Source organism: Triplophysa dalaica, chromosome 7, assembly GCF_015846415.1.
Source record: "Triplophysa dalaica isolate WHDGS20190420 chromosome 7, ASM1584641v1, whole genome shotgun sequence".
Taxonomy (NCBI): Eukaryota; Metazoa; Chordata; class Actinopteri; order Cypriniformes; family Nemacheilidae; genus Triplophysa; species Triplophysa dalaica.
The window spans coordinates 979,356-999,525 of NC_079548.1; the positions used below are offsets into that span (position 1 = coordinate 979,356).

The window sequence follows — 20,170 nt, forward strand, 5'->3', positions numbered from 1 at the left end:
CTGTTCTTAGAGCCCTGGTGTCAATCAGCCTCATCACAGATTCATAGCTGACCGTCTTGTCTTTTCATCATTAGATATAATGTTGTGAGGGTGGGCTTTTCAAGACCAGAACACTCAAAACTTGTATCTTGTCATTTATGAATCAATTCCTCTTCTTACATAAATGATTGTATAAAACAGTGATAAAATATTTATATTAGAGTCTTAGACCTTTGCAACGATATACGATTTGTCACAATAAGAAAATAATTCACATGCATAATATTGAGCGCTGTGAATAAATTGTTAAGAGACACCGACAACGTGTAGTTTGATGTGAGTGTGTTACTATGATCATGGTGTTTGTCCGCCACCTTGTGGTCATTCTCCAGTATTGAAATTTGCGCAGTGTTGACTTTAGATCTCATCTAGTTTCGGTTCACAACGCGAACAACCTTTGACTGGAGAAATATATTCCTGTAAGTTTATTTACTATGTGAGCGTTCATATTACGTGTTAACATACAATATTGATTCTTGAGAGTTAAACTGTGATGGATATTATGAGAATGAAATGGCATCACATGTACACCCATGTGCAGATCGCAGTGCACGCGTTTATATTCCATCCATCCATTTTCTACCGCTTATCCGAACTACCTCGGGTCACGGGGAGCCTGCGCCTATCTCAGGAGTCTTCGGGCATCAAGGCAGGATACACCCTGGATGGAGTGCCAACCCATCGCAGGGCAACGCGTTTATATTCATGTAGAAATATGAAGTAAACATTCTGGAATGGATAAACTGATTCGTGTGTTTGTTTGCTAGCAATCTAACTTCTTCATAGTAGCACAGTTGCGAGGACAGTGTAGTATGAGATATTTTAGTGGCGGAGTGATACAAACAGTCAGTGAAGCGGTTCAACGGTCAGTTCACGTGATTTTCCTCTATCAGCCAATCAGAGTGTTGATGTATAAAAACAATTTGTTTCACATAATACCAAGTACTTAATGGCTGCTAAACTTTAAAATCAAAACCAAGCTCATCTTTTATCTCTGTACAAAAACAATAAGAAAAACATATCAGAGGCGGCTCCGTTTTCTCCAGAAGTAAACTAGTAAAGAAATAAATATGACAAGTTTAGTAAATTGATTTGACCACAAATTTGGTAATAATTCCACTATGCATATTTATGGATATTTCTGCATGTTGTAAACTATATACATAACCCTCTGTAACACAGCCCACAAATAACATGTCCAAAAATCAACTTAAGCAGTTATATGAACATAAGTCTGTACATTATCAAGTATTTTACTTACAGAATAAAACACATGGATGTCACAAGGTTACCGCAGGATGCAGTTCATGCCCAGACCTGATGGCAGAGCTGAGAATGGGAAGCGGTGACCTGACAAGTGCTAAGAGGATAGAGCTGGATAAAGGACGCGACAACTTTGTTTTTTTCTACAACATTTCAAATGCTATTAGATTGTTAATGATAATCTTTAATTTTTATATTTTTATTAAGCCTTGTTGTGCAAGCACTGATGAGCTTGTGCAGAGGCAGCAGCTTTTGCCAGAGGGGAACTGGAATCCCCTGGTTGGGCCTGGGTTCCCCTGAGGTTTTTTTTCTCGATGGGAGTTTTGGGTTCCTCACCACCGTTTGCATATTGTTTTGCACTATCTGCCTGGCCGGGGGGGCTGCTTTAGAATTCATACTTGTATTAAATGTGTCTCATGTACAGCTGCTTTGTAACAATGAAAATTGTAAAAAGCGCTATATAAATAAAGTTGAGTTGAGTTGAGTTGAGTCACACGTGAGCACATGTGTTTAAATAATACGTCTTTTGAACGTCTTATTGCAACGTGAGATTAAGTTATTTTAACACGTAAATAAAACGTGTCACAAAAGATACCGTTTGGTCTGGTTTTGTCTTCGTTGTAAACACACATGATATTTATGTTTTAAGTTATTTTAAAAAACATACAGCATTTTGGTAGTTTTAAAAACATTTCTTATTTGTTGCATATTTTTTTAAATATAGGGTGTGTGTTTTAAAACTTTGTACTGCAACATTTCCTAATTGTAACCAAAATGCAACGTTTTTAAAAGTTGTAAAAACGTTTTTTGTTCGCTGGGGGGGAATGAGTTAAAAATCAAGCATTGTGTTTATAGTCTCTGTAAGAGTGTTGTGCGCGCGAGCTCTTTCTTTTCTTTGGTTTTTAATGGGATCCTGAATTCATAGAGCTGCACTACTGCCATCTTCTGGTGGAAATTAACTCCTCCGGATTCTTCTTCCTCGTTTTTTGGCGCATTACAGTCTTGCTGTATAACGCCCCCTACTGTTCGTTGCTGTTGTGCAGTCGTGGGCTGTTTCCAGAAAGGTGAACTTACCGTCAGCTAAACCCTGAACTCTCGGTTAATGAACACAAACCTCGCTTACAAAACACCGGAGAAGAGTTAGTTTACTCAACCTCCAGAGTTAACGCGCCCACAATAACAACATGAACACATTGTCAATGGATCAGAGTTCACCAGTCACCATGGAAACGGCCGGTAAGCTTAAAGTTTTGACTGTAAAACAACTTTATAAATCAAATTAAAATATTTAAGTTAAACTGTAAATGCCAAAAATTAATTATTTAATTAAGTATGTAAATAATTGAAATACATGCAGTATTTTTATACTATAATATTTAAAATAAATGCTCATCATGGCTATCTTTGTTACAATGTTAAGATTTGTTGAGATGTTTGCATCTGTTATTTTACCAAAATTGTTTTATGTATACATAATTAATCACATTGCTCATTTTGATGGCAGAATAAAACATCTTTTTGTTCCTTCTCCGTATGTTCATTAAAAATCCTTTATTTGGTTTTCTGAAGACTGACTCTCTTGTATCAGCTTTATTTGCATCAGTCGCTGATGTAGTCATATTAATGGAGGCTCTTTTAATCCTAGAAAATACTACATGGGTCATCATTTTGGAAAAACTTGTGTAATGCTTTTCAGTAGACTACACTATCATCTGACGTAAATTAATTATCATTCATAAAGGTCTGTTGGGTCAGAGGTAGATGTTTAAAATGTTAGTAGGGCCAGTCAAACATAATACTCATGAAGTCTTTATATATCCCTTTCAAATACACATACATTTAGTTTCTTTTGACTTTGTTTGCTAAAATGCTTTGGCATTAACCAGATCGATGTTCTGTCTGGATCAACCTTGTGTGCTTACTCGATATCTCTTCTTCATTTTCATCATTTTCTTTCGTTGTCTGTCTCTAGTCTATGTGATGGCCTTTTCTGGTAAGATATTCTTCTTACTCTGTTTACCTGCATTAATACATAACATTACTACAGTAGGCTTATATGTATGTAGGCCGTTTCAATGTAGCTGCTTAGACAAATACTTAAGATTTTTATTATTTTAAGTCGTTAGTCATAATACAACTTCATACAAAAGATCGACATAATCACAACTAACAATTAATCACAGGTGAGAAAATCACAGTCAACATAAGTATTAGCCAGCAAATCATTTCCTTAAATGTGTATTAAGAAATCATGATCACAAACATGATCAAACTCAAATTGAAAACATATTTCCATATGGAATAAAAGAAATGCTCATATTATCTAATGTACAATTGTTGGCAGGCCCATTATGTTGTGATGTTATTGATCTCATCTGTATTAATACTGTATTAATACTCAACTCAACTCAACTTTATTTATATAGCGCTTTTTACAATTTTCATTGTTACAAAGCAGCTGTACATGAGACACATTTAATACAAGTATGAATTCTAAAGCAGCCCCCCCGGCCAGGCAGATAGTGCAAAACAATATGCAAACGGTGGTGAGGAACCCAAAACTCCCATCGAGAAAAAAAACCTCAGGGGAACCCAGGCCCAACCAGGGGATTCCAGTTCCCCTCTGGCAAAAGCTGCTGCATCTGCACAAGCTCAACAGTGCTTGCACAACAAGGCTAAATAAAAATATAAAAATTAAGGATTAAAGATTATCATTAACAATCTAATAGCATTTGAAATGTTGTAGAAAAAAACAAAGTTGTCGCGTCCTTTATCCAGCTCTATCCTCTTAGCTCTTGTCAGGTCACCGCTTTCCATTCTCAGCTCTGCCATCAGGTCTGGGCATGAACTGCATCCTGCGGTAACCTTGGAACAAAGAGACAAGACTGGCTGAGAGTAGAGTACTGTTCTGCACTCATTGATGCAACAAGTACATCATGTGTTCCTGGTTCCGGTTGATCTAAATAATGCAGCCTAAATCCTCTGAGGATTAATATTATGGAGGTGTAGTGTATGCAAGATTAGTATTTAGTCTAGATTTAAACTGACAGAGTGTGTCTGCCTCCCGGACCGTGCAGGGAAGAATATTCCAAAGTTTAGGCGCTAGATAAGAAAACGATCTACCACCTGCACTTGATTTTGAAATTCTAGGTATTACCAACAGACAGGACCCCTTAGAGCATAATGTACGTGGAGGTCCAATAGAACAATAGAACAATAGAACATCTAGTACAATAGAAGTTCATTCAAATACTGCGGCGCTAGACCATGTAGGGCTTTATAGGTAATAAGCAAGATCTTAAAGTTAATGCGATGCTTTATAGGTAACCAGTGCAAGGTTGACAGAACCGGGGTTATATGCTCATACTTTTTTGTACGTGTAAGAACTCGAGCTGCCGCGTTTTGAACCAGTTGCAGTTTTTGTAATAGGCCCGCAGGGCAACCACCTAGAAGTGCATTACAGTAATCTAGTCTTGATGTCATGAATGCATGAATTAATTTCTCTGCATCTGAAAGTGACAGTATATGACGTAATTTAGATATATTCTTAAGATGGAAAAATGCAATTTTACAGGTGTTTGCGACATGGCTTTCAAATGAGAGAGTACTGTCGAATACAACGCCAAGATTCTTAGCTGATGACGAGGATTTTATGGAGCATCCGTCAATCGTTAAGCAGTATTCTTGGTTGTTACGCATAGCAGTTTTCGGTCCAGTAAGTAACACTTCTGTTTTGTCCGAGTTTAGTAGTAAAAAATTGTTACTCATCCACATTTTTAAGTCAACTATGCAATCCTTTATTCGATGAAACTGCTGGGTTTCATGAGGCATCGAGGAAATATAAAGTTGAGTATCATCAGCATAACAGTGAAAGCTAATTCCGTGTCGCTTTATTATATCTCTTAGAGGTAGCATGTATAATGCGAAGAGCAGGGGTCCCAAGACTGAGCCCTTTGGTACACCGTACTGGACTTGTGATTTGCGGGACACCTCATTGTTTATTGCTACAAATTGAAAACGGTCGGATAAATAAGACTTAAACCATTTCAATGCTATTCCGTTAATGCCAACGTAATTTTCGAGTCTATGTAGAAGTATGCTGTGGTCAATGGTGTCAAATGCAGCACTGAGGTCTAGCAGCACCAATAACGAAATACAGCCACGGTCAGACGCTAAAAGCAGATCATTTGTAACTCTGATCAAAGCAGTCTCTGTACTGTGACATGCTCGAAATCCAGATAATAAATAATGCAAATGTGTTAAAGAATGCACTTGACATATTTACTGCACTTTTTGCCAATGACTTATCTAATAAATACATAAATGACTTACAGAGACATATATGGCAATGTTTTAATGACATTCTCAATTTTCTTTTCTCAGTCCATTCTGTGGCCAAAAGAAATCAAAGAGGCTTGACATATGTATTTCTCTGAGTGTGTGCCCTCTATAGGTGAGTGGGGAAAAGTTGTATAAAGGATAGGCCACCCCTGACAGGAAGAGGGCGCTGGTGCAAGAGCATACAGTCTTTTGACCGTGCACATGGAGCTAGGGTGGCATGGTGCAGCAAACCTGCAAGCGGCCTAAAAAGATGTTTGTTTCATTTTGGTTACAATGCATCTTTATTTTTGATTTAATAAACTTCAGTTATTTGTTTGGACCATCAACACGCCTCTCTGGATCTATTTATGGTACGCGTCAGAATCATATCATCAGAATGTCCCACAGTGGACAAGAAACAAGGATTAAGAAAAGGAAACTTGTTTTTACCACTAAAATGCAGATTAATTGAACAATAAAATCTTAAATAAGAAAATTTAATTGAAATGTATAAATAAATATATACATTTAAAACTGTTTATTTAATTCATGCTTTAAAACATAATAAATATAAAACAATAAAAAGTTTTATTGTGCACATTTAAATCGCTTTTTAAAAAAAGCTTTTGCCAAATGCTTTACTATCTCTATTTAACAAATGTTTTTCTTTATCCATTTGTCAATCGAGTCAAAAAAATGCCATTGGACAGAACACACCGTGTGGGCAACCAATCAACTTTCTGCTCAGTTTTACAACCCGAATTCCGGAAACGTTGGGAGGATTTTTAAATTTGAACAAAATGAAAACTCAAAGAATTTCAAATCACACGAGACAACATTTTATTCACAATAGAACACAGATAACATAGCAAATGTTTAAACTGAGAAATCGTACACTTTAATCCACTCAACTAGCTCATTTCAAATGTAATCCCCCTACAGGTCTCAAAAAGGGGGGCACGGTGGCAACAAATGGCTAAAAAAGCAAGAAGTTTTGAAAAGATTCTGCTGGTGGAACATCTAGTGACGAATTAAGTTAATTGATATCAGTTGTGTAACATGATGAGCTATAAAAGGGATGTCTGAGAGAAGCAGAGTTTATCAGAGGTAAAGATGGGCAGAAGCTCTCTAATCTGTGATCCAGAGATTGTGGAATACTTCAACGTTAAAACTAATCTCATCATCAGACTGAGACAAAGATGGAGTTCTGCACAGAAACAAAAGTTATAAACTGAGTTCAGCGTGAGCTGTACCCACAATGACCTCCACACTGAACCTAACATCTCCAAGAGTCCAGGTTGTGGCCGTGATTTAGGGGTGTACTGGAGACGAGGATGAATGTCGGCTTGATATTGTAACACCCCTGTTTAACATTACACAGCGGCACAAGACTATAACCCATTATAAACAGAATTTCTGTCCCTGAATGTGACGGAACAAATGCGTTTTATTAATGGTTTCTATGCTCATTTGTTGCACTGCTCATGTGCGGTGTTACATTTACTCCTCGTGATCAGACGTGGTGCAGGTTTGGTTAACAAAACAGTTTGTCTCTACATGGGAATTATTATGACTTTGCATTCATACATTCATGGCATGATTAACACATGTTCACTGGTGTGACAGAACGCCATCATGCTTCTACACTTGTGCTGCACATCTTCTTTGATAGGGTACACACCGGTGATAGCATTCCCCAATAACAACGGTTCCTAATCCTGGTGCTCCTGATCCCCGGTTCTACACATTTAGTATATTTCTCTTATCCACCATAAGACGTTTGCTTAGCAAGTCCGTAAGTGCCCTGAGAAGTGGTTCTAACTGGATATTCTGCCGTGATTCTGATGTTCCATTGGAAGGAACTAACCCTGATAAAACAACTGAAAAAGCTTTTCAAAGGATTCAGGAATAATAGAGTTCGACTGCTGTGCAGTAGTGATGGGAAGTTTGGATCATTTTATTGACTCGGACCTTTGAGTCTCCTTCAGTAAAATGAACGAATCTTTTTTCGAGTCATATTGTTCCTTTCGTTCATTTTAGCAAAGTATATTAAAATGTTACATGTCACTTTCCTAACAAATCTACTACTTATGCAAACGTTGATCACATCACAACCAATACAAAACTATAATGCTATAATAAGCAGAAAAGATTAATTATTTGTTTACCTTGGTATTTAGTCTGTAGCTCACATCACCTCTTATCTTGATTAATTTGTCATTTCACTGCCCTTGTCTATCAATAGACAAACACTAGGGCTAGGCTATGCACCCGTTTGTTAGGAAGGTTGTAAATTAGCTAATTTATCTGTCCAAAGCGGTCACATCACATTACAAAAGACCGAACGACTCGAACCCCAAGACTCGAGAGGTGAACTAATCAATTCTCTTTCTGGCTCTAAATGCATTTGTTTAGAGTGCAGGGATGTCACGTGATGAACGAACGACTCGAACCCGAAGACTCGAGAGGTGAACTAATCAATTCTCTTTCCGGCTCTGATTGCATTTGTTAAACGTCCGGAGAATGTTGCGCAATGCGCATGCGCGACTGAACGAATCACGTCTCATGACGACTCGTTCTTCCCGAGTCACATTTAAGATTTGTTCAAAATGAACGAATCGTACACGAACGACCCATCACTACTGTGCAGATTGCTTGGCGTATCACGTTAAAGTAGCGTGAGAGTGATTCAAAACAAAGCAGTCGGCACTTGAAAGGCTCTTGAGGTACTTTAAGGTGATTCATTTTATTATAAGATTAAGGCTGAGCTGGTTAGGAAGGTGGATCTATAGGGCCATGATTTGAGAACCATTGATCTTTAGGGTCTCGTTCTGTGTGCAAACACGTTTTAATTTGAGCGTTTCTCTGTATGCTTGTTTTGTTTACATATATTTAACTTCTGCCATGTCATGTACTTATAGTGTGTGGCGCAATAAAGTCACTGTTTTAATGGCTGTAGGTCTTTTTTGATCTCTGATGAAATTCCGCCTTACATCTTATTCGTATGAAATATGGGAGAAGGGGTGTATCCTAAAACTGAGCCTAAAGCTGATTGGTTGCCCACACGTGTGCTTTCCTGTAGCTCAGTAGTAAGAGCAAAGGTTGTGGGTTCGATCCCAGGGGATTGCAAATACCTATGTAAAATGTATAGGATAAAGCAATGCGAGTCGCTTTGGATAAAAGCGTCTGCCAAAAAAAAAAAAAGCCTAAATGCTAAAAAATGCCTAAACGTGTGTTCTGTCCAATGGCCTTTTTTTAACTCGATTGACAAATGGATAAAGAAAAGCATTTTAAAAAAGCGATTTAAAGTGTGCATTTGAAATCTACATAATTACCTAATTACCCTAATTATCATGAAACTGGAACTGCAGAATGTGGAAAAAAACAAGCGGGAAAAAAAAAAAATGAAAATATAAGCAAATAATAACAAAAGTCACAAAGGATGAGTAAAACAACCAAGGGCAACTTTATTTTGTATGAGATTTGGACAACTTTGTCTTCATGTATACATTTTGTCCAATATAGTGTAAAATGCGTTTAAAGTTCTGAATCACGTTTTTTTTTATTTACGCTTTTTATATTTTTAAATATGCTGCAATACTTTTGGCGGGACTCTGATCCTATACACTGTCCATTGAGCCGACCTGAATGATTATATTCTGTATTATTGTGGATGTGACAAATAAAACCTTGAATCCTTGAATCATGGTCTTAATAAATAATGTTGTTCACAAGAAACATGTCATTTTTTCTTTTAAGATAAATGACCTTAGAAAAGTCTTAAAGCGGTGAATTGTGTTTTTCTTCATTAAATAGTAAGCAGGACACAGTTCTTAATGCACCGCAGATATTTCATTGATGGTTCATATGATCACACTCAATGTCTGATGGATAGTATTTGAATGTAACTTTAAACATGAAATATATTCACCCAAACACTCAAGTCTTCTGTATATTTGTATATAAGTAGACTACACTAGATTATATGTTATTGTTGTAGTAAACATCTGATCCAACTGTGTGTATTATTCATTTTCCAATTGACAAAAACACTAAATTGCAAATCAATTGTCTCCTGTAAGATATACAACCATTAGTAGACACGTACAAATACTTTGACGTACAAATGGATCGCCTACCGTCATACCTGGATTACGTTAATCTTTGGTGAGATGACACGCACACAGTAAAACCCTGGGGTTATACTCTTTTGGTGTAAAATAATTGTAACCGATGTTTCCTCAGAAGTTCTTTCTTTTGTAGTTTAAATTAGACGCACTTAGTTTCACTCCGTAGAACACAGGTTCTTGACATGATGTACACGCATCACGAATGATCAAAAGTGTTTTGGGGAGATTGAAGTTTCCGCGGCAGTTCCATCAAACATAGGCGGGGACTATGTCTAGTGACGCAGATACACGGCAGTACTAGTTCACGTCTCGTTTGTGTGATTCAGGGTCCACTCCCTTTTTTACAAGCCAATAACTTTGTTATTTATTCTTCTCAGGACTTACAACTTGGCTGACTGCTTACTTTCAAACACGGCTTCATAACACACTGGATGAAAAGTCATTTTTATGATCTAATGCTACTTACTCTTTAAAACGTATCATATAGTTTCAGAATCGGGATTTTCTGCATACGTTACAAAACGCTGTCGAGTTCCCCCCTGAATGAACATTACACCCCCCAGTTTTTTGAGTACTGAAACAGCAGAGTTTGGCGTCTTTTTTTCACGGACTCTCTGGACACATAAATATAACTCACAAAATGATGTTCTGAATGAAGCGGTCACATCCGCCCCATCACAAATGAAAATAAATAAATTTTTTGCAATTTACGTGGGTGATCCCAGCGGTCAAAAAATAGGGATATCTGTATTTATATGAAAAATCACATCCTTGGAATCTGTCATTCTGAAAAAAATGAGATTAGATTTTTGGGAAAATCACACAGCCCCACATCATGATAGACGAATGTTCAACCACAGTGCACTCACGGCTAGCCGTTAGCCAATCATAGCAAAGACATTTATCTATATCTGTGTCACTAATAGCCCTATAGATCGTTTCATTGGATGTGTGCGCCTGGACTGTGGTGAACTTCTAGTGCGTGTTTGGCTAGTGTCTAATAATATAACTAGTGCAGTCAATCAATTAATGAAATATCGTCATTAATCGCACATAACATTAATGTGTTTTAATTAGTGGTGGGCATAGATTAATTTTTTTAATCTAGATTAATCTAGATTAATTTTGGAATTAATCTAGATTAATCTAGATTAAAATGGCTCATTTGAATTCTGCCGAAGGCATTCAGAATATGTGTGCTACCCAAATAATGACTAAAAGTAAGTCTTTGAGAACGGGTTTCTCAAGCCAGGTGGCGCATTAGACCAGGGGCTCATCTCCTGTTTCCAAAATGCATCACAAACTGCTTGAGAAAGCTGTTCTACTATGATAATTGGTGATGAAAATTAAATTATGTTCAATAAGATGAACTTGTGTTTACTTCCGCATTAGCTAAGGGATGATTTGTGTTTAGGTGGTACTTGAGACTGGAAGAGCTCCTACAGTACATTTACATTTAGTCATTTAGCAGACGCTTTTATCCAAAGCGACTTACAAAGAGTGAGGGAGCAACAAGCGATATGTCATACAGGAGCCATAATACATTAGACCTCAATACAAAGTTACTGATTTTAACTAAAGCTAGACCACTACCTGTTGAGAGAAAGTTTATTTTTTTTTAAACCAATTCCGCATTGCACAAGGTGCAAACAACCTTAGTCTTGTCGATGTTTCCATTGGGAAGCTTCTTAAAAATAAATATTCCCTGAAGCAAACCCGGCGGCTTCATAGCTGCATCCATGTTAGCACGTCACGTTTGATGCGGTAATTTCACAGTAACGTTATGTTGTGTTCAGACCAAACGCGAATGGCGTGTCAAGCGCGAGTGATTTATATGTTAATGCAAAGAGCCAATAGACCTACTTGCTGCGCGAATCGCGCGAATGAAGCCCTGGTTATGAGATGATGAGGCGGCTTCTGCTTCGAGGAATGACGCGAATCACGCGAGTTGAAAAATCTCGTTCTCGCCCCGTACAGTGCAGTTAAGGTGGTATACATCCGCGCTAAAATATCAAGGTGAAAGTCATCATAGCTTGCGTAGTATAGACCCAGCTGCCAACCCAACTCTGAGAATAGATTAACGGCGACATTTTTTTTATCGCGCGATAAAAGTCTCACTGCGTTAACGGCGGCCCACCACTAGTTTTAATATACTTTTACATTGCAATAATTTCACATTCAATCTCCAAACGAATGTAGAGACAACAGATTTCTTTAACTGCATCATTTTATGAATGAAAGCCAACATTCTGATATTAATACTGCAACTGATGTCTCCATTTAATAGATTATTTTTCAACATCATTCAACATAATAGTACGGTTTAATCGAGAGCGATCGTGTCTAACATGTACAATATACAGAAATTGAATGAAGTTCTCAAACACTTTACAGTCTTCAATGCTAAATTCTAAATGAAATACAGAATTAAAGCTACAAAACACATTGAATTGTTCTTTTCTTTCGTTCTTTGATGAACATTAGTGACAGGATCACAGCAGCAGGTTTTAGGATGCGGTCACTTTAAGAGCTGCTGCTCTACGCAGATATGACACCTAGACCTGTAGCGACAAGTCAACGTCATATTTTTGCGTCAACGCTTCGCACCAGCTCGCTACACACATGTGGGAGATGCTTTCCTGTAGCTCAGTGGTAGCTTTCCTGTAGCTCAGCGCAGGGTTGTGGGTTTGATCCCAGGGGATTGCAAATACCTATGTAAAATGTATAGGATAAAGCAATGTAAGTCACTTTGGATAAAAGCGTCTGCCAAATGCCTAAATGTAAATGTAATGTAAATGAGACCAAAACATGGGTATGGGAATACTTCGAATTTAGTCCCAAACATAGAGGTGTAGTTATTTACGCTCTTTCACAAATGGAGTTGGCATAACACGCCAGCTCAACAGCAATGTTGGAGCATCTGAAACGGAGGCACCCCATTGTCACTCGTGAAGGAGACAATAACAAGTACTAATGTTGGCAAAATGAATTACTATCTTAGCTCTCTGTGCAGTTTGTTTGTGCTAGGTAGCACCTGGCGCCTAGAGAGCTGTGTTTAGCTAACGTTAGTTCTCATCTAATGTTGGTTGAATGGAAGCTAGTTTATCGCTTCCATTCGTCATCTAATGTGAACGTTAGCTACTAAACTAGCACCAACAAACTGCACAGAAAGCTAAGATACTTTGGTTAATTGGTTAGCCTAGCACCACCAAATTGCACAGCTGCTAGATAGCCACATTATTATTCATATAAACTGATGATAGCATAGCACTACAATGAGGTTAAGAGTAGATTTAAAATACCTCAGAGTCATAGTTGTTGTTCTAATATGCATTGCTTTCGTGTTTTTTAGGACAAAGCAAAGAACCTCTTATCTTACGAAAGAGATTCAATGCGCGCAAAATATACACAAAAACAGGTATTTTACATTGTGTTAAACACTCCCAGGAATGTCTATACTGTGTACTGCAAAGCTTTTCTTTGCACTTCAACTTTAGATTTTTTTCTACAAGAGAGTTATGTTGGTACTGTAAAGAGTAAACAGGCTGGCCTTTCATTTTGTATAACAGTGAAATCATTTTATTTATTTAATTTTGTATAAAGCAGAATATTTTTTGCTGTGGAAAACGGTTGTTAAATAAAGAATATTATTAAGATTGTTTAATTAGATTAATCGACAAAACTAGTTGACTAATCGATAAAATAATCGTAGGATTAATCGTTGAAGAAATAATCGTTTACTACCAGCCTTACCGACACCTCTCCCATCTTCAAAACTCTTTACAATCATTTGGGATTTTTTTTTAACATGTTGAAATCTGTGCTCATGAAAATGCTTGACAAAACCGGATTCTGGCAAAACTGGTGTTTTTGTTCATTTAAACACAAAAGAGAAGTTAATACTGATGTGCGCTGTCTGACAGACGTTCACTGACGCAGTCATCCATCTATAACGCATCTATCTATAATCTATAATGAGCCAAAGCATCCAAGATGTTTATGTGTTTGTTTCTTTAGTGGAAAAGAAATGAAGGTTTTTGACTAAAACATTCCAGGATTTTTCTCCATATAGTGACTTCAATGGACTCCAAACCCTTGAAGGTGAAAATGACAATTTTAGTGCAGCTTCAAAGGACTTTAAACCATATCAGACCATGAATAAAAGGTCTTATTTAGTGAAACCATCTCTCATTTTATAATACATGTTTATGCTTTATAAACACAAATGCTCACCTTGCTCTGTTCTGCGATGCGCGTTCATGACTTCACACAATACATCGTTTTTCAAGCAATTTCTTTTCCACTAAAGCAACAAAAACTTGGATGACAGGGGGTGAGTAAATTACCTTTAATATTTATTTTGAAAGAGAACTACTAGTGCCCCAAATATAACGATTTATTGAACAAATCATTTGTTGAATGGGTCACGTAGTGTAGTTGCATTTAAGGAAAGCGTACGTCTTCTTTACACAACACAGAATGCTCAGACACGAGTCAGACACCCGTCTTCTTTACACAACACAGAATGGTCAGACACGAGTCAGACACGAGTCAGACACGAGTCAGACACGAGCCAGACACGAGCCAGACACGAGTCAGACACGAGTCAGACACGAGTCAGACACGAGTCAGACACGAGCCAGACACGAGTCAGACACCCGTCTTCTTTACACAACACAGAATGCTCAGACACGAGTCAGACACTCGTCTTCTTTACACAACACAGAATGCTCAGACACGAGTCAGACACTCGTCTTCTTTATAAAACATGTGATGCACATGATTATTTTCTCATTAACTAAAGTATTTGTATATGGCCAAAAAGATTACTGTAATACTAAATAGTAAAAATATAAAACGAAAAAATAAAAAGTGAAAAAATCAACCAGCTTAAAAAGAGCACCGGCTATGCTAATATGACAGACTGAAGTAGAAGAAAAAACATAAGATACTCTTGACCTTTAACCCTGTTTGAACCACTCGTGGTCTAGGAGCTCCTCTAATGTTGGCCTGTCGGGTGGTGGAGTGAGAGTGCACCGATTGACCAAGTCAAAGCATTCTGTGAGGAGAAGTGTTTAAGAGAGGAACGATTAGTCACGTATGTTCTTTGTAAACTCACTGTCAAACATAGCAATAACTACTGAAATATGTTGTTTCATCACATTTTTAAAAACAATATCCTGTTTTCTTTCAACTTATATTTAGGAAGTTGCATTTGGTGAGAAATCTCCCAGTGACTGAACAGAATCTTGCTTTGCATTTCACAATGATAGTGCTGGTCTCTTACCTTCACTTAACCCAAGTGTTTTGATTTCAGGGATGTCTTCTGTAGTAATGAAGCCCCTTATTTTCAACCATAGTCCACCCATCAGACACAGAAGCAGTGTACCCAAACAATAGACCAAATCGGCAACCGCATGACCTCGACCTGGAACACAAGCATGAAGCGAGCAAACATTTCACAGGTAAAAATCATTCAAGTCAAAGTATAACACCATCAATCCAGTACTGCTGTTGGGGGGAAACATCGGGCAGTACTCACCCCAGCTTTCACCGCCTGCTTCGACCCAAGTTGGGCCAGGTATGCCAGGTCTAGGGTCTATCAACATGAGCGTCATGGAACATAAAGAAGAAGCAAGGGAACATTTCACTAACAAAAATCATTCAAGTCAAAGTCTAACACCATCAATCCATTACTGTAAATTCTGACCGGGTGCTGTTGAGGGGAAACTCATTTTGGGTTGGTTACAATGTTTGTACTAGGGTCATTACATCGGTGACACAGACACTCAACTCACCTGGGTTTCTAGGGTCTGGTTTGCCCCAAGTTGAGGCAAGATGGGCACGTCCAAAGTCTATGAACATGAGCGTCATTGTCTGTATATTGATCAGCATGTTTCTGATACCCAAGCTACCATGGCAGACGTCGTGGTCGATGCAGTGTTGAGCTGCGTTCACTGCTTGACGCATGAGAGCACGTGCATTTTCTTCAGACAGTGGACAATTTACATTCATATTATTGATATAGCGAAGGAAATTATCCAAGCTCAAACAGGGATATGGAAATTCTAGAACGAGGATGTAGATTTCCTCCTCTTCAAACCAGTCCAACAGAGCCACAATGTTGGGGCATCTCTCTGGTTTCTGTAGCATCAGATTTACAGCCACTTCTGAGAAGAGGGGCTTGTCATATCCAGGCTGGTGAAAAAAGGTCAAAAAGATTAACAGACCGTAGGCGACTTTTCAATTTCGACAAATCAGTTGTGTTGAGATACAGTGGGGTCTAAAAATCTGAAACGTTAATGAGAAACGCATTTTCTAATGAACTATTTTTGAAATGAATTACTTTATTAGCATAACAATTAGAGTATGAAGGATGTGTATGAATGTCTCAGTATTTGTTATGTGCCTCTTTTAATGTGTGCACAAAACCTGATGTTTCATGTCCAGCTCATGTGCTCGACTACACACAGAAATCAAAGCCAATCACTTCAAATTCGCTTGTTTGATTTGTAACATATAAAGCAGATTCTTTAAGATTTTTGGACCCCACTTCACATTAAAAATGTTTAAATATGACTCACAACATGAATAAATCTGTCCCAGGGGGATTGCTTGTAGATAAATTTGATGGCGACCTGCAAAGAGAATTCATCACATGTCATCTTTACAACAGTACATCAACATATGTGGATCAAAACACTCAACACGTCTGCATGTTAAGACAAGAGGATGGAAATGTTTGATGAATAGGGCAAATGTACCTTCAGGCCATCAGACTTGCGAGTCCCCCGATACACAATGCCGGCGTGTCCTTTTCCTAGACAGTGCCTTCCCACCTTATAAAGGGCTGAAAACGCTTCTAAAAACAAACAATACATAAGGAACACATGTGATTGAGTCGCACAAACTCCAAGAGGATTGATATTTTTAAAAAATCAATCAAACAAACGTATTCTTTTAAACATGCGTGTGTAATAGAGAGGTTTAGTACATTCAATGTGATTCAACAGGATGAAAAGGTGTTTAAGTATAATTGGAGGACAATCAAAAAGAAAACCAAATATTTATTTCGAAAGGATATCAGGGTCATCAAAAGACAATTAATTTGATCAGAATAACACTTGACATTATTTCAATATTTAATAAAAGGGCTGGATAATGCATCCAATTTGGCGATTCAGTTCGATTCTAATCAATTTCCATTCCAAATCGGTTCCTTATTTCCCGAACAGATATTTTCAAAAAAAAAAAAAACTTTTATTTAAAGATTGATTACAATCCCAAAAGTGATATTTTTGAGACAGTGCTATAACATAATAGAAGGTGTTTCAGTGAAGGTGACAATGAAAAGCAGGACAGAATGAAAGATAACCTGAACCTTATGGAAGTATACTCACCAAATTTATCCAATTCATGAAGAAACTCTTGCCTAGTATACCATGGAGCGGGAAATTTGGGAAAAGAATATGGATAAAAACATTTGAGCATTTCCTGAACAAATGGATCAAAGTCAGATAAACCACGATAGAAATCATCCATTTCTTCTTTCCACTGAGCTTCAGGATCTTCAGGAGCCGGCTGAGGATCTTCAGGAGCCGGCTGAGGATCTTCAGGAGCCGGCTGAGGATCTTCAGGAGCCGGCTGAGGATCTTCAGGAGCCGGCTGAGGATCTTCAGGAGCCGGCTGAGGATCTTCAGGAGCCGGCTGAGGATCTTCAGGAGCCGGCTGAGGATCTTCAGGAGCCGGCTGAGGATCTTCAGGAGCCGGCTGAGGATCTTCAGGAGCCGGCTGAGGATCTTCAGGAGCCGGCTGAGGATCTTCAGGAGCCGGCTGAGGATCTTCAGGAGCCGGCTGAGGATCTTCAGGAGCCGGCTGAGGATCTTCAGGAGCCGGCTGAGGATCTTCAGGAGCCGGCTGAGGATCTTCAGGAGCCGGCTGAGGATCTTCAGGAGCCGGCTGAGGATCTTCAGGAGCCGGCTGAGGATCTTCAGGAGCCGGCTGAGGATCTTCAGGAGCCGGCTGAGGATCTTCAGGAGCCGGCTGAGGATCTTCAGGAGCCGGCTGAGGATCTTCAGGAGCCGGCTGAGGATCTTCAGGAGCCGGCTGAGGATCTTCAGGAGCCGGCTGAGGATCTTCAGGAGCCGGCTGAGGATCTTCAGGAGCCGGATGAGGATCTTCAGGAGCCGGCTGAGGATCTTCAGGAGCCGGCTGAGGATCTTCAGGAGCCGGCTGAGGATCTTCAGGAGCCGGCTGAGGATCTTCAGGAGCCGGCTGAGGATCTTCAGGAGCCGGCTGAGGATCTTCAGGAGCCGGCTGAGGATCTTCAGGAGCCGGATGAGGATCTTCAGGAGCCGGCTGAGGATCTTCAGGAGCCGGCTGAGGATCTTCAGGAGCCGGCTGAGGATCTTCAGGAGCCGGCTGAGGATCTTCAGGAGCCGGCTGAGGATCTTCAGGAGCCGGCTGAGGATCTTCAGGAGCCGGCTGAGGATCTTCAGGAGCCGGCTGAGGATCTTCAGGAGCCGGCTGAGGATCTTCAGGAGCCGGCTGAGGATCTTCAGGAGCCGGCTGAGGATCTTCAGGAGCCGGCTGAGGATCTTCAGGAGCCGGCTGAGGATCTTCAGGAGCCGGCTGAGGATCTTCAGGAGCCGGCTGAGGATCTTCAGGAGCCGGCTGAGGATCTTCAGGAGCCGGCTGAGGATCTTCAGGAGCCGGATGAGGATCTTCAGGAGCCGGCTGAGGATCTTCAGGAGCCGGCTGAGGATCTTCAGGAGCCGGCTGAGGATCTTCAGGAGCCGGCTGAGGATCTTCAGGAGCCGGCTGAGGATCTTCAGGAGCCGGCTGAGGATCTTCAGGAGCCGGCTGAGGATCTTCAGGAGCCGGCTGAGCAACTGATGAATCCAGGTCAGACTGTGTAGGTAAAGGCACCACTTTGTTGTTTCGGGCACAGGAGTGCTTTATAGCCTTCCATCCTTTCTTAAAGCTGGCACGGACACCCTTCTTCTTCTTCTCTTCTGTTTGTTGTTCTAGAAGATAAAACCAGAGAAAGAGTAAAGAAAAATCAAGGAAATTACCACCAGGTAGCAGAAATGTATCACCAAGAATCAAATTAATGAAACCGACTCCCAGAGCCACCGAAGGATTATTTAATGAAGCCTTGTCAGTTATGTTTCGCATAAGTTTCACTCCCCGAAAAAGTCAAATATTAGATCTGTTGCATATCAAATATCTCAAACAGCTGGACATTCGTGCCATTGCACTAGGGTTTAGTTTACTGTGGTGTTTAGAATGTACAGGTAACACATGTTGTACAGTTATATTGTGAAATCTCTTAATGAAACAGATATTACACTTATAGGTTATTGTTACAAGTGTGCTTTCAAAGTGTGCTTAAGCGACTTCAGCTGAAATAAATATGGTGCAATTAACCCTTCGAAAGCAGTTTGATTGACAGGTGATCCGACCAATCACAACGCCAATATTACGTGCCCCTGTGACTGACCGCCATTTTGTCCGACAAACACCACAAGGCGTAGTAGAGCTTTGGGGACGGATTTTTTTTTTAAATTGCTTTTTAATTATTTGGAGCTATTTTCTCACAGTTAGACAGACCTGCTGTGTCGTCAGTTGGTTCGTCTGGAGCGGTTTGCTTGAGTCCAGAAGGATCTTGCGGCGGATCGACCGGATCTTCAAGAGGCGTTTGCTCCCAGTCACAACCAGGGTGATCAGCTGTGTCTGCCAAGACCACCGGGTTCAAGACTGGTAGATACGGCTCTTCAGATGGATCCAGGTCATTGCTTTGGGTGCAAGAGCAGCAGCCCTTCACAGCCCGCCATCTTTTCTTAAAGCTGGCCCGCATACCCTTCTTCTTCTTCTTCTCTGTTTGTTGATCTATAAGATCAAACAAAGACAAACATACACAATAAAGCTGTTTTTAGGTGGTAAATTAAAATTCCACTTACACACTAAAACAATCATAATTCTCTATGTAACGACTCTAAAAGATTTAACTATAAGAAAAGTTATACATATTAAATAAGAAATTATAAGACAATTATGTGATATTCTTCATTTCTTATGTCATTATAACTTGAAACTGCAGTACTGTACATCGACACTTAATCCTATAAAAACACACTAAAAGATGAAATGAACTAAACCTGAACACAAACATAAATATTTTTCATCTTTTTAATGTTTTCTTAAAACGCATTGAAACATGATAAATCTTGAGATTAACACTCGCTAAACAAAACAAGTCTGATGTTGTGCTGTACTCGAGTCAGTAAACAACCATTTTGTCATATTATCTGAATCTATATTTTGAAGAAGATGATTTATTTTGGGCTGTATCACTTACCTGGATCTCTCTCCATGTCGTTTGGTGTGATTGAAGAAGTTGCAGATGTAGACGCCAT

The 20,170-nt window shown here is 39.3% G+C and overlaps 1 protein-coding gene across 1 annotated transcript; it reads right to left on the reverse strand.

The window, feature by feature from the left end:
* Positions 1 to 3,394: 3,394 nt before the first annotated feature.
* Positions 3,395 to 20,170, reverse strand: LOC130425715 (serine/threonine-protein kinase pim-2-like). Its single transcript, XM_056752087.1, has 10 exons — positions 20,113 to 20,170; positions 19,365 to 19,643; positions 18,612 to 18,778; positions 17,153 to 17,375; positions 16,517 to 16,614; positions 16,337 to 16,390; positions 15,551 to 15,950; positions 15,295 to 15,351; positions 15,040 to 15,180; positions 3,395 to 14,811 (listed from the first exon to the last, which is right to left on the reverse strand). Exons 1-10 carry the CDS (start codon positions 20,168 to 20,170, stop codon positions 14,714 to 14,716), a joined length of 1,575 nt encoding a protein of 524 aa, XP_056608065.1. The 3' UTR covers positions 3,395 to 14,713.